The 12593-nt window shown below is 36.1% G+C and overlaps 1 protein-coding gene across 1 annotated transcript in view; it reads right to left on the minus strand.

The window, feature by feature from the left end:
- Positions 1 to 12593, minus strand: part of COPS4 (COP9 signalosome subunit 4) — a 115908-nt gene that overhangs the window by 19922 nt on the left and 83393 nt on the right. Inside the window, exons 8-9 of the mRNA XM_007946809.2 lie at positions 8838 to 8953; positions 6921 to 7005 (exon numbers count right to left, since the gene is read on the minus strand). Of these exons, the coding sequence (XP_007945000.1) occupies positions 6921 to 7005; positions 8838 to 8953 (201 nt within the window). The remainder of the gene's footprint in view (positions 1 to 6920; positions 7006 to 8837; positions 8954 to 12593) is intronic.

Below are 12593 nucleotides of genomic sequence, written 5' to 3' on the forward strand. Positions count from 1 at the left end.
TCACCTTTCTTTGGAATGGGTACAAATAATGGATCTTTTCCAATCAGTTGGCCAGGTAGCTGTCTTCCAAATCTCTTGGCATAACTGAGTGAGTGACTCCAATGGGCATCCGTTTGTTGAAATATCTCAATAGGTATTCTGTCAATTCCCGGAGCCTTGTTCTTTGCCAATTCTTTCATTGCAGCTTTGACTTACTCCTTCAGTACTATTAGTTCTAGATCATATGCCACCTCCTGAAATGGATGAAGATCGACCAGGTCTTTTTGGTACAGTGACTCTGTATATTCCTTCCCTCTTCTTTTGACGTTTCCTGCATCATTCATTATTTTGCCCATAGAATCTCTCAATATTGCAACCCAAGGCTTAAATTTTTTCTTCAGTTCTTTCATCTTGAGAAATGCCGAGCGTGTTCTTTCCTTTTGGTTCTCCAACTCCAGGTCTTTGCACATTTCATTATAGTAATTGGTTTTGTCTGCTCAAGCTGCTCTTTGAAATCTTCTGTTCAGCTCTTTTATCTTGTCATTTCTTCCATTTGCTTTAGCTACTCTCCACTGAAGGGGAAGTTTCAGAGTCTCTTCTGTCATCCACTTTTGTCTTCTTTTCTCATCTTTTTGGTGATCTCTTGCTTTCTTTATGGATAATGTTCTTGATATCCTCCCACAATTCTCCTGGTTTTCAGTCACTGGTGTTCAATGCATCAAATCTGTTCTTTAGATGATCTCTAAATTCAGGAGGGATGTATTCAAGATCTTATTTTGGCTCTCTTGGACTTGTTTTAATTGTCTTTAACTTCAAGTTGAACTTGCATATGAGCAGTTGATGGTCTGTTCCACAATCAGCTCCTAGTCTGGTTTTGGCTAAAGATATTGAGCTTTTCCACCACCTCTTGCCACAGATGTAGTCAATCTGATTCCTGTGTGTTCCATCTGGTGAAGTCCACGTGTACAGCCACCATTTGTATTCTTGAAAAAAGGTGTTGACAATGAACAAGTCGTTGGTCTTGCAAAATTCTACCATGCGAGTTCCAGCATTATTTCTGTCACTAAGGCAAAATTTTCCAACTACTGGTGATTCTTCATTTCCCACTTTTGCATTCCAGTCACCAATGATAATTAACACATCCTGATTGCATGTTCAGTCAATTTCAGACTGCAGAAGTTGATAAAAATCTTCAAATTCCTCATCATTGGCTTTGGTGGTTGGTGCATAAATTTGAATAATAGTCATATTAATGGGTCTTCCTTGTAGGCATATGGATATTATCCTATCACTGATAGCACTGTACTTTAAGACAGATCTTGAAACATCCTTTGTGATAATGAATGCCATGCCATTCTTCTTCAAACTGTCATTTGTGGCATAGTAGATCATATGATTGTCTGATACAAAATGGCCAAAACCAGTCCATTTCAGCTCACTAATGCTGAGGATATCAATCGTTATGCGTTCCATTTCATTTTTGACAACTTCCAATTTTCCTAGATTGAAACTCTGTACATTCCATGTTCCTATAATTAATGGATATCTGCAGCTGTTTCTCCTCAATTTGAATGGTGCCACATCAGCAAATGGAGGTCTCAAAAGCTTTACCTTATCCATAGGAGTAAGGTGGGGTTTACTTGGATGATGCACCTCTTTCCCAGTCCTATTCTGAGAGCCTTCTAACCTAACCTTATAAATAGCAGAGAAACACTGTCTGATACATTACTGTGCAACTTTATGAATAGTCCAGTTAGGTTAGAAGTGGTGGTGTAGGAGGTGGGAACTGCCTTACTACACAGTAAAATGGACATAAATTTGTCTGTTACCATAGACAAGTATGTTATAGATCAATGGAATGAAATTAGAGTCCAGAAATACATCTAAACATATATATATATATATATATATATATGGAACTTAATACATGTGTCAGAAGCTCTAGTGGTGCAGCTCTTAAGGCATTCGGCTGCTAACCACCAATAACAGTTTGCAGTTTGAACCCAACAGCCACTCCACAAGAGAAAGATGACAAAGTCTGCTTCCGTAAACATTTACAGACTTAGAAACCATATGGGGCAGTTCTACTTTGTCCTATAGGGTCACTATGACTTGGAATCAACTCAATGGCAGTGGGTTTGGTTTTTATTTTGAATATATGTCAAAGATCATGATTAACTCAGAAAGATTTTTTTAAATAAATGATGATAGCATAATTGGATATCCATCTAGGAAAAAAAAAAACTAAACCTTACCCCAAAACTATATATAAAAATGAACTGCAGATAGACTACATTTCTAAATATGGTGCAATAAATAAAAATATTAAGAAGAAATTTTAGGAAAATACTAGTTTTAGCCTAATGCAAAGGAAACTTAATCAAAGCAAAAAACTCAAAAGCTAAATTTAAAATTGACATATTTAGCTACATAATAAAAAAAAGTTCTTAATATGTGTGTCATTTTATAGAAACACAATGGACAAAATGGGAAAATATGTGTAACTAAGGACTAAAATTATTGCTATACTCAAAAGCTACCAGAAATTGGGGAATGGGGGAAGTGGATAGGCAAGAAAAGGCAACATTAATTCACAGAAGAGAAACTGCTAATAGCCAATAGATGGAAAGATATTAAACTTCACTGGTGTCAAGGAAATACACATTAAATCAACAATGTACTATTTCTTCCATCAACTGGCAAACAATAAAAAGAGCAATTATATCTAATTGGTAAAGAGTCATATACTCATACTGGTGGAAATTTATATGACTACATCTTTCTGGAAAGCAAAGTGGTAATATTTATTAAGTATAAAAAATAAATATATCCTCTGATGCAACAAAATCCCTTTTGAGACTCTGCTCTATAGAAGTAAGTGTACCAGTATATAAAACATGCACAAGAAAACAACTTCAATGTCCATCGACAAGTGAGTAGCTGAACTTCATGAAATATTATGCAGCTATTAAAACAAACAGATTTACATCTTGTTAAATAAATAGTTACATAATTAAAAATAATTACGATTATACTAGGAAGAAATTCAAGGTGATATTAGAACATATATCTTAAAGTCACATTCTAAATCTGGGGAGTCTAGAAAGTCATTACCAATTAAGTGGTGTTCAATTGAGACCTAGGGACAAATAAAGGTGGCTAGGAGGGGTGGATATTTCAGAAGTTTGATCTGGGAAGGAATTTACAATGCTTGAGGAAACAAAAGATCAGAAGAGCAGTGTGACTGGACTAGCAAGAGAAAGCTATAAAGGATCAAGGAGTTTTGAAGACCGTCTTAAAAGATCTGAACTTTGTTCTACACCCAATGGGGAAGTCATTCGTAAACATGTGTCAAGCAAGAGAGTAACATGACGTAATCATTTAGTTATTTTTAAAATTTCTCTTTTACATTAGCATTTTTTAAAGATAATGCTCATCTGGTTGTTATAACAGAGATGGTATCCATCTCCCTATCCAGTCCTTCTACTTGTGCTTTGGATCCCTTCTCTGACCCCCACCTACCCCCAAAAGAAAAAGCAAAACGAAACTTCTTTAGGAGCTTTAGGTTTAGCAGTTATTTTCTCTGTTTTCTATTAGCTTCTTTCCATCAGTATTTAAACATACACCTTTTTCATTTTAACAAAAATCTTTTCTGGATCTTTTATCTCCTCTAGATACCACTCTACTTCTATTAGCGCTGATTGATGACTCTTTTAGAAAGTTATTTTATAACTGCTGTCTCCATTTCTTCACCTTCTATTAACTTCTTAACTGACTTCAGTGTTACTTCCATTACTTGACTATTTTTTTTGCCAAGGTCACCAATGACCTACTTGTTAACAAATCCAGTGGATACTTTTCAGGCCTCATCTTGACTTTTCAACATATCAAACGTTGAAGAGCAGGTCCCTCACTCCTAAACACCCCCTCCCTTGCCTTCTGTGGTATCTTTCACCACATGCCATTCTCCTGCTTTCTCTCCTACTCTTTCAGCTATTATTCCCAGTCATCCTTGCAGGCTCTTCCTCTTCTATAGTGCCTTTAAATTTAAATATTGGAGCTATTCTGGCCTACTCCTACATCTTTTTCTCCTTGTCCTACTGAGCTACCCTAGGTAATCATACTCCCAATGTTTCAGTTACCATCTCTGAACAGACAATATCTATATTTACTCTTCTAGTGCAAATCTCTTTGCTGAGTCCCAGATTCAGCTCGAGTTGACTACCAGGTATCTCTACCTGATTGCTTCATGGATTATCTCAGAAAGGTGTATACAAAACTGAACTTATTATCTCCCAACCTTCATATGCCCACACAAATTACCAACCAACCAACCAATCAACTAACCATTCAAAAATTGTATTGTTCACTTCCTCCAACATTCTTATTCTTGACACTTCACTGCCAATAATCCTGTCAATTTTACCTACTAGGTATATCTGGAATTTCAGGTTGTGTCATCTGCGTATTATTGGCTGTTAATGATCTTCCTCTAATCCTGATGCTATGGTCTTCTTCATATAGTCCAGCTTCTCTGATTATCTGCTCAGCATACAGATTGAATAAGTATGGTGAAAAGGATACAACCCTGATGCATACCCTTTCTGATCTTAAGCCAGGCAGAATTCCCTTGTTCTGTTCAAACAACTGCCTCTTGGTCTGTGCATAGATTTCTCATGAACACAATTAAATGTTCTGGAAATCCTGTTCTTTGCAATATTATCCATAATTTGTTATGATCCACACAGTCAACTGTCTTTGCATAGTCAATAAAATACAAGTAAACAAGATGAAGACACAGAAAATAACTGCTAACCTAAAGTTCCTAAAGAAGTTTTGCTTTGCTTTTTCTTGAGGGGGAAGGGAGAGGCCAGAGAAGGGATATAAAGCACAAGGGGAAGGACTGGATAGGGAGATGGATACTACCTCTGATACTACCTCTGTTATATCTAGAAGGAAGAAAAAGACATATTTAAGATCTATATCTAAAATTTAGAAGTTTACAAATCTGATAAAGAAGTTAAGTTCATTTCAGACTGATGGGTTTTTTTTTTATAAAATTAGAAACAAGATTTTCTGCTGTTAGAGTGAAGGAAGAAGAAAGTCAGAAATCTAAGGGAAAAAAAAATCTGAAATAGTTATTGCAGAGTAAGAAAAAAGTGGACTAGAGAAATGTATCAAAAATTCCAGGTAGTGTTGAAGACCCGTAAATTTGAATCAACAGTGGTACCATTCTGTCAAGTGCTGACTCTTCTCCAGCAACATTAGCTAGCCACCCAATTACAGACATGGAAAAGATGGAGAATGAGTTCATTCAAGGTGGGAGTTTTGCTGAAACAAAATCAACAGAAAAGTGTTCTGAGGTTGTTGTAAAAAGTTAATTGAAATAATGAACGCTTTTCCACATACAGTACTGCGTTGTCAGTGAAGGCAAACACGGGTATATGGGTGGATAGGTGGGTGGACAGGCTGAATTATTAGGTATGTCTGTGCAGCAAGGAGTGTACACAAGACCATGTACAGGGCTGGCAGACAATAGTTCTACAAGTGTATTTGTATGTTCTGCAAGAATTCCGAGGGGTATAGTAGAGCTGGCAAGGGACAAGGTTGTAGTCACTTGGTCACACCCAGAGGAACCGAGTAGTTGAACCTGTGGGCTAGGGACCATAGTCACAGGGGACATCAAGCTCAATTGGCATAATATACTACACAAAACATTGTTCCACCTCCTACTTTGGTGAGTAGCGACTGGGATCTTAAAAGCTTGCAAGCAACCATCTAGATGCAACCATGGGTCTTTCCTCGTACAAAGCAAAGAAGAGTAAAGAAAACCAAAGATTCATGGAAAAAATTAGTCCTTGTGACTGGTATATCATGTGACCCTCAGCCTATAGGACTATGAGACCAGAAGAACTAGATGGTGCCCAGCTACCACTGTCAATCACTCGGAGGGGGATACATGTAGGAGATTCTGGACAGAGTAAGAGAACAATGTGGAACAAAACTCAAAATCATTTAAAAGGGGGGGGGGGCCCAAGTTTGCTGGTCTGATGGTCTGGTGGAACCCCTGAAACTATGATCCCCTTCAGGTCTGGAATTGAACCCACTCCTGTGGCTTCCAGTCAAACAAGACAGGTATATGAGCTGAACATTTACCTGAGGTAGATACACTCCTTGGAGAGAACAATCATGGGAGAAAAGAAGGGCTGTTTATGCACAGGGAGACAGTCCAGGGGGCAGGAGTGCATGAAGGGATGGGCACAGGGAAGTGGTAACTATAGGGAGGAAGTAGGAGGGGAGCTGTTGCATTGGGGTAAATTGTAGTCAATGTCATGAAACAACATGTGTATGAACTGCTGTATGGAAAGTGAATTTACTCTGTAAACTTTCACCCAAATCACAATTAAAAAAAAAAAAAAAGTTAACTGAAATAATGAATCACAGAATCCAAGTTAGATAGGAAGAAGACTGTGGTCAGTGTGGGGTATTTAAAATTAAAATTTTACAAATGTGACAGCTCTGGGTACAACAAACTCTGGAGAATAAGTGAAGTGAGAATAAGAAGCTGAGGAGATGTTATACAATGAGAAAGTTGAGGGATCTACTTACCTGTGTGCCTCCATTAACTAAAGAAGCTACTGAACAACACAAAATGCAAATATCAGTTCTATAGGCCCAATACATAATAGCATGTCATCAATAAATGTTTGATGAAAAACTGAACAATTTCAGTTTCAAATTTTTCCTTAGGGTAGAAAATGCTGCAATAAGTACTTCCATCATATAATTTCTTTAAAAATTATTTAAAAAGTATTTCTTTGGGAAATAAGCTCATTCCAAAAGTGACATTCTGGGTCAAAGGAATGTGCTCAACATATTTTAATAATAAATATACAACAGTTTATTGCCATTCCATTACAAGAAAGAACAAAAACTCTTACTTTCAAAATGAACTATTCCATCAATCTGATCAATAAATCCATTCATACGTCCTTCGGTTATCATTTGAGATGCTATCTTTTCTGCCTTTTAAAAAAACAAAATAACAAATGCTCAGAGACTTTAACATTTAATTATCCTACCTATCAATTAGGAGCTCTGGTAGCATAGTGGCTAAGGCACTTGACTGCTAACCAGAAGGCTGGTGGTTCAAACCCACCAGCCACTCCTCGGAAGGAAGGTTGGGCAATCCTACTTCCGTAGTGATACTGCCTCGGAAACCCAAGGAGGGGTCACTATGAGTCGGGTTTGACTCGACGGCATACAACAACAACAACAACACCTATCAATTATTTACATAAGAATTCAAAGCTCTTGGTTTAGCTACTGGTTCTGCCGTTTATTACAAAAGTCAATCTTGTAAATTTGCCTACTACATTTTCATAATTCTTTCTGGGTACAATCCATCACTTTATACTATTCCAGATCTGTTTCTTTCGTGAAATTCTAGTGGGACAAGAATCTAGCTTTTTTATCAATTTTTGCTCTCTGTTCAAAATCTTCCTCACTGGGATCTAAACCTCTATCCTCAAAACACAAACTTATTTTTCTCTTATTCTATTCCAATTTTCTAAGTATTCACCACTCAAAAAACTCTTTAAGAAAGTACTATTTTTGAAGAAAAATGTTAAAGGAAGCATAAATGTTCAAATTTAAAAAAGAACCTAAAGGGTTTAAGAGACACTTAAAGGGGAGCAAAAGGTCCCTTATTCTCTAAAGACATATTTTATGTTCATTATACATGAGCAAACTGGGTTGAACTTGGTAATTCTATTAATTCCGACCATCTTTACAAACAATCTTAAATCACTCCCGAAAAGGCTGTAACAAGCATTTACAGTTAAAAGTGTATTCAATTCTCATACTTTCAGCATGGGACTCTATCTCAAAGACTAAGAAGAAAGCATCTTTTAATGGCAACTTACACCTTAACCTCCCAAATCATTCTTTTTTTACTTTTTTTTAAAACTGTATGTACTATTAAAGGAGTTGTGTTAGAAAATCCTAATTTAAATTTTCACTACCAGATAAAAGGGAATGTGGCGCATAGCTAGAGATTATATGTCAAACCAAGATTGACTGCTTATTTTTAATACTATTTAAAATTAAGAGAATGTTTTATAAATCACATCTTAAATGCCTTTCAAATATTACTATTTTGTTGGAATTTATACACGGCCAATCAAATCCTTATCATGATTTAGAATGAAATTAAATTCCCTAATAAGTCAGTCACTATGTTACATTAAATGAGGCAGAGAAGTGACAATAGCTTGCAGTATTACCATACTCTCAAAGAAAGGAAGTATTTAAATTTGAGTCAATCTAGGGTAGAAAAAATAAACAGAGAATTTATCAAAATCTTAATTTACTCAGGAATTAGCAACAAGTATAAGGAGCTCTGATAGCATAGTGCCTAAGGCACTTGACTGCTAACTAGAAGGCTGGCAGTTCAAACCCACCAGCCACTCCTTGGAAAGAAGGTTGGGCAATCCTACTTCCATAGTGACACTGCCTCAGAAACCCAAGGAGAGGTCACTATGAGTCAGGTCTGACTGACTCAAAGGCACATAACAACAACATGAAGTAGATATTCTCACAAAATATGGGTTCTAATCAAGGACAATATTAAGATTTCCATTCTGGGTCACCTAACTATAAAATACAATTTAAAAACCCAAAAAACTAAGACAAATCCATTACAGTACCAGTTTAACATTTAAATTATTTAATTCCATTTGCTTGAGATTTTACATAGAGTTTTTGGTACAATTTCTAACACTTACCAATCAATCATTTTATTTCCTCATTACTTCAATAGTTTAACCTCATTTTTACGTATTAGAACAAGAAAATACCTTAGCTGCAGGGATTTCTAAAAGAGCTCCAAGTTCTTCAAAGGTAATATTATTATATAATTTACTTGCAGACAACAAATTGTGTTCAATAACAGCTCTGTCCAAGATGCTGGAACCTTAAATAAATAAAAATAAAGCTGTTAAAAATTTTAAACTAGTTTTATTCTCTAAAAAGATACTTTTTTTTTCCTGAAAATTTTTAGGTCTGTACACCAAACCAAAAAAGCAAACCACTGCCATCGAGTGGATTTTGCCATAGCAACTAACTGTAAAGGACAGAGAAGAACTGCCCCATAGGGTTTCCAAGGCTGTAATATTTATGGAAGCAGACTACCACATCTTTCTTTCTTATGCCTGTAATAACTCATAATTATTATCTTTATCTACCTATCAAAATTTTAAAAATAACCAAAATGACTTATTTGATACCATTTGAAGAAAATACAATTAAATGAAAACAATTTAGACAATGAGAGATCTAGCAAATAGGTACTAAGTGGCTTTGTGTTTTACTTCCTTAGGCAAACTATCAGATTAATTAACTTCTCTTTCCCTGCTAAAATCACAAATTTTTATCAGTAAATAGCAGCAACATCCATTTAACAATCATACAACTGTTCTGCAAGCTTAATAAAGTCCCTACCTCAATTCGTTTGGGCATTCGACAAGCACCTTACTCTGAGGCAACTGTGAGGAATGTTCGGAAGGCAGGGTCAGCTAACTTTTCTGAAAACCAGGAATGGAATCCTCCTCCTGTCAGTTGGGTAATAAAGGACTTGAAGATGTTATGGACTTAAGGCTCAACCCTGAAGGTATGAGACTTAACCAATTCTTCATATTTCTATTGAGTACATTCTACGTGACAGAACATGTGCCAGGTGCTGGGCATAATGTACTGATCACCTTCAAGGGAAGTACTGTCTCTTCCACTGCATTCAACAAAGCTGAGAACCCTTCCTTCTTGTAAAAGCTTAGCCCCTTTTCTTGAATTTCATCCATATTCTTATTTTTCTCTTAGCACCTACCTCCCACATCATTAATAATTCTTAGTCCCCTTTGCTGGTTCCTCTGGCCCTACCTTACTTCTAAGTATTAGAGGAACCAGTTTTGCATCCTTATCTCTTCTTTCCTCCTAGATTATCCTAATACCACTAATATGATGATAACTATCAGATGTTTATCTCCAATCCAAACCTCTCTTCTGATCTCAAATTCATATATTCAATTACCTAAATAACATCTCCACTTGGAAGTTTCATAAACATCTCAAATTCAGCATGTTCAAAAAAAGAATTACTGACTTTTCTTCTCAAATCTGTTCCTCTCTCAGTCTACCATATCTCAATAAACCATGTATCAATATACCCAGGTAAAAAATGTTTGCATCTTTAGATGGTGAAAAATGAAATAAAAAATACTGCAGTTATTTTTTTTTTTAAATCTTATATCTAAAAAGTACTGGTGTAATATATGAGAAAATTACTACACTAACTTAACAGCTTAGAAATAGGAAACAATGCTTGGTAGTGGCAAAACTAAAACCCCCTAAAGTTAGAAGGTATAAAAAGCGCTATATTTACAAATCTCAATCATATTCTAATTACTATCAATGAAGAAAACAAAAATAAAATTAAGAAAACAATTCCACTTATATCATCAAAAAGAATTAAAATATTCTGAAATAAATTAAACAGAAGAAATGTAAAATTTATAGTTCACAGCCGGCTTCTTTGTAGAAAAGAAGCTGGTCCTAAATTTCATATGGAAATTCAAGGGACCCAGGACAGCCAAAACAATCTTGAAAAAAGAATAAAGTTGAATGACTCACACTTCCCAACTTCAAAACTGACTACAAAGCTACAGTAATCAAGTCAGTACGGTACAGACATAAGGATAGACATACTGATTAATACAATGGAGTTAAGATTCTAAAAATAAATTTTTATACTTATGGTCAATTGATTTTTGACAAGAATACTAACAAAACTGGGGGAAAGAAATAGTCATTTCAACAAATGGTACTGGGATTAGATTAAAAAAAAAAAAAACCCCACTGCCGTTGAGTCAGATCTGACTCATAGCAACCCCTCCTTGGGTTTCCGAGGCAGTATCACTACAGAAGTAGATTGCCCAACCTTCCTTCCAAGGAGTAGCTGAGGGGTTTGAACCACCAGCCTTCTGGTTAGCAGTCAAATGCTTTAGGCACTATGCCACCAGAGCTCTCCTGGGACTAGAGAGTCACAGGCAAAAGAATAGAGTTGGAACCCTACTGCATACAAAAATTAAAAACAGATCAAAGACAAAATGTAAGTATTAAAACTAGATAACTCTTAAAAGAAAACAAAGGAAATCTCTATGACTTAAAGCATAAGCAACCAAAGATAAAATAAGTAAACTGGACTTCATCAAAATTACAAACTTTTGTACTTCAAAGGACAGACACTATGTTGAAAATACAACCCAGGGACTATCAGAAAGACATATGCTCATGTTTTATTGACTATGCAAAGGGATTTGACTGCGTGGATCGTAACAAATTAATAACAACATCGTGAAGAATGAGATTTCCAGAACACATAACTGTGCTCATGAGGAACCTATATATAGACCAAGAGGTAGTCATTTGAACAGAACGAGGGTGTCCTGAATGGTTTAAAACAAAGAAAGGTGTGCATCAGGATTTTATCTTTTCACCACATTTACTCAGCCTGTAAACTGAGCAAATAATCCAAGAAGCTGGACTATGAAGAAAAAAAACACAGCATCAGTGTTGGAGAAAGACTCATTAACAACCTGCAATATGTAGATGATACAACTTTGCTTGCTGAAAGCAAAGAGGACTTGAGATACTTACTGATGAAGATCAAGGCCTTCAGTATAGATTACACCTCAACATAAAGAAAACAAAAATCTTTACAACTGGACCAATAAGCATGATAAACAGAAAATACTGAAAGATGTTAAAGATTTCCTTTTACTTGATGCCACAATCAATGCCCATGGAAACAGCAGTGAAGAAATCAAATGGCATACTGCATTGGGCAAATCTGCTGCAAAAGACTTCTTAAAGTGTTAAAGAGGGAAGATGCTACTTTGAGGCCTAAAGTGTGCCTGACTCAAGCCATGGCATTTTTCAATTGCTTCATTTGCATGATGGCACTGGCAAAGAATACTGAATATACCATGGATTGCCAGAAGAACAAATGAACGAATAAATGTGATATATACACAAAATGGAATTATTCAGCCATAAAGAGAAATGAAGTTCTGATACATGCTACAACAAGAACCTTGAAAACATTACGCTGAATAAAATAAATCAGGCATAAAAGAACAAATACTGTATGATCTCAATTATATGAAATAGCCAGAATAGGCAATTGGCTAGAGAACACAGTTTATTTGTGGTTACTAGGGGCAAGTAGGAGGGGAAAATGAGGTCTTGCTTAAGGAGCACTGAATTTCTGTTAAGGGTAATTGAAAACATCAGAAATGTATAGTGTTGGTAGCTGGCCACTTGCGGTGTAGTAAACTACCTAGTATGGCTTTGCTAGCCAAAAGTCTTTGTAAACGCTGTGGTGGAATTTGCTGTGAGTAACTGAGGAGCTCCTGATTGTAAAAGTTATCCACCTGGGGTATTTCTGTTGGGCGCAACACAAAGCAATGTTCTGGGAGGGTCCTCCTCTCTCTCAGGTGCTTAGAATTCTGATGTTATGATTGGTTAGTTTGGCCACTCTGCCAGGCTCAAAAGGAGGC

This window comes from Orycteropus afer, unplaced genomic scaffold, assembly GCF_000298275.1.
Source record: "Orycteropus afer afer isolate SDZICR_OR568_19922 unplaced genomic scaffold, OryAfe1.0 scaffold00172, whole genome shotgun sequence".
Classification (NCBI taxonomy): Eukaryota; Metazoa; Chordata; class Mammalia; order Tubulidentata; family Orycteropodidae; genus Orycteropus; species Orycteropus afer.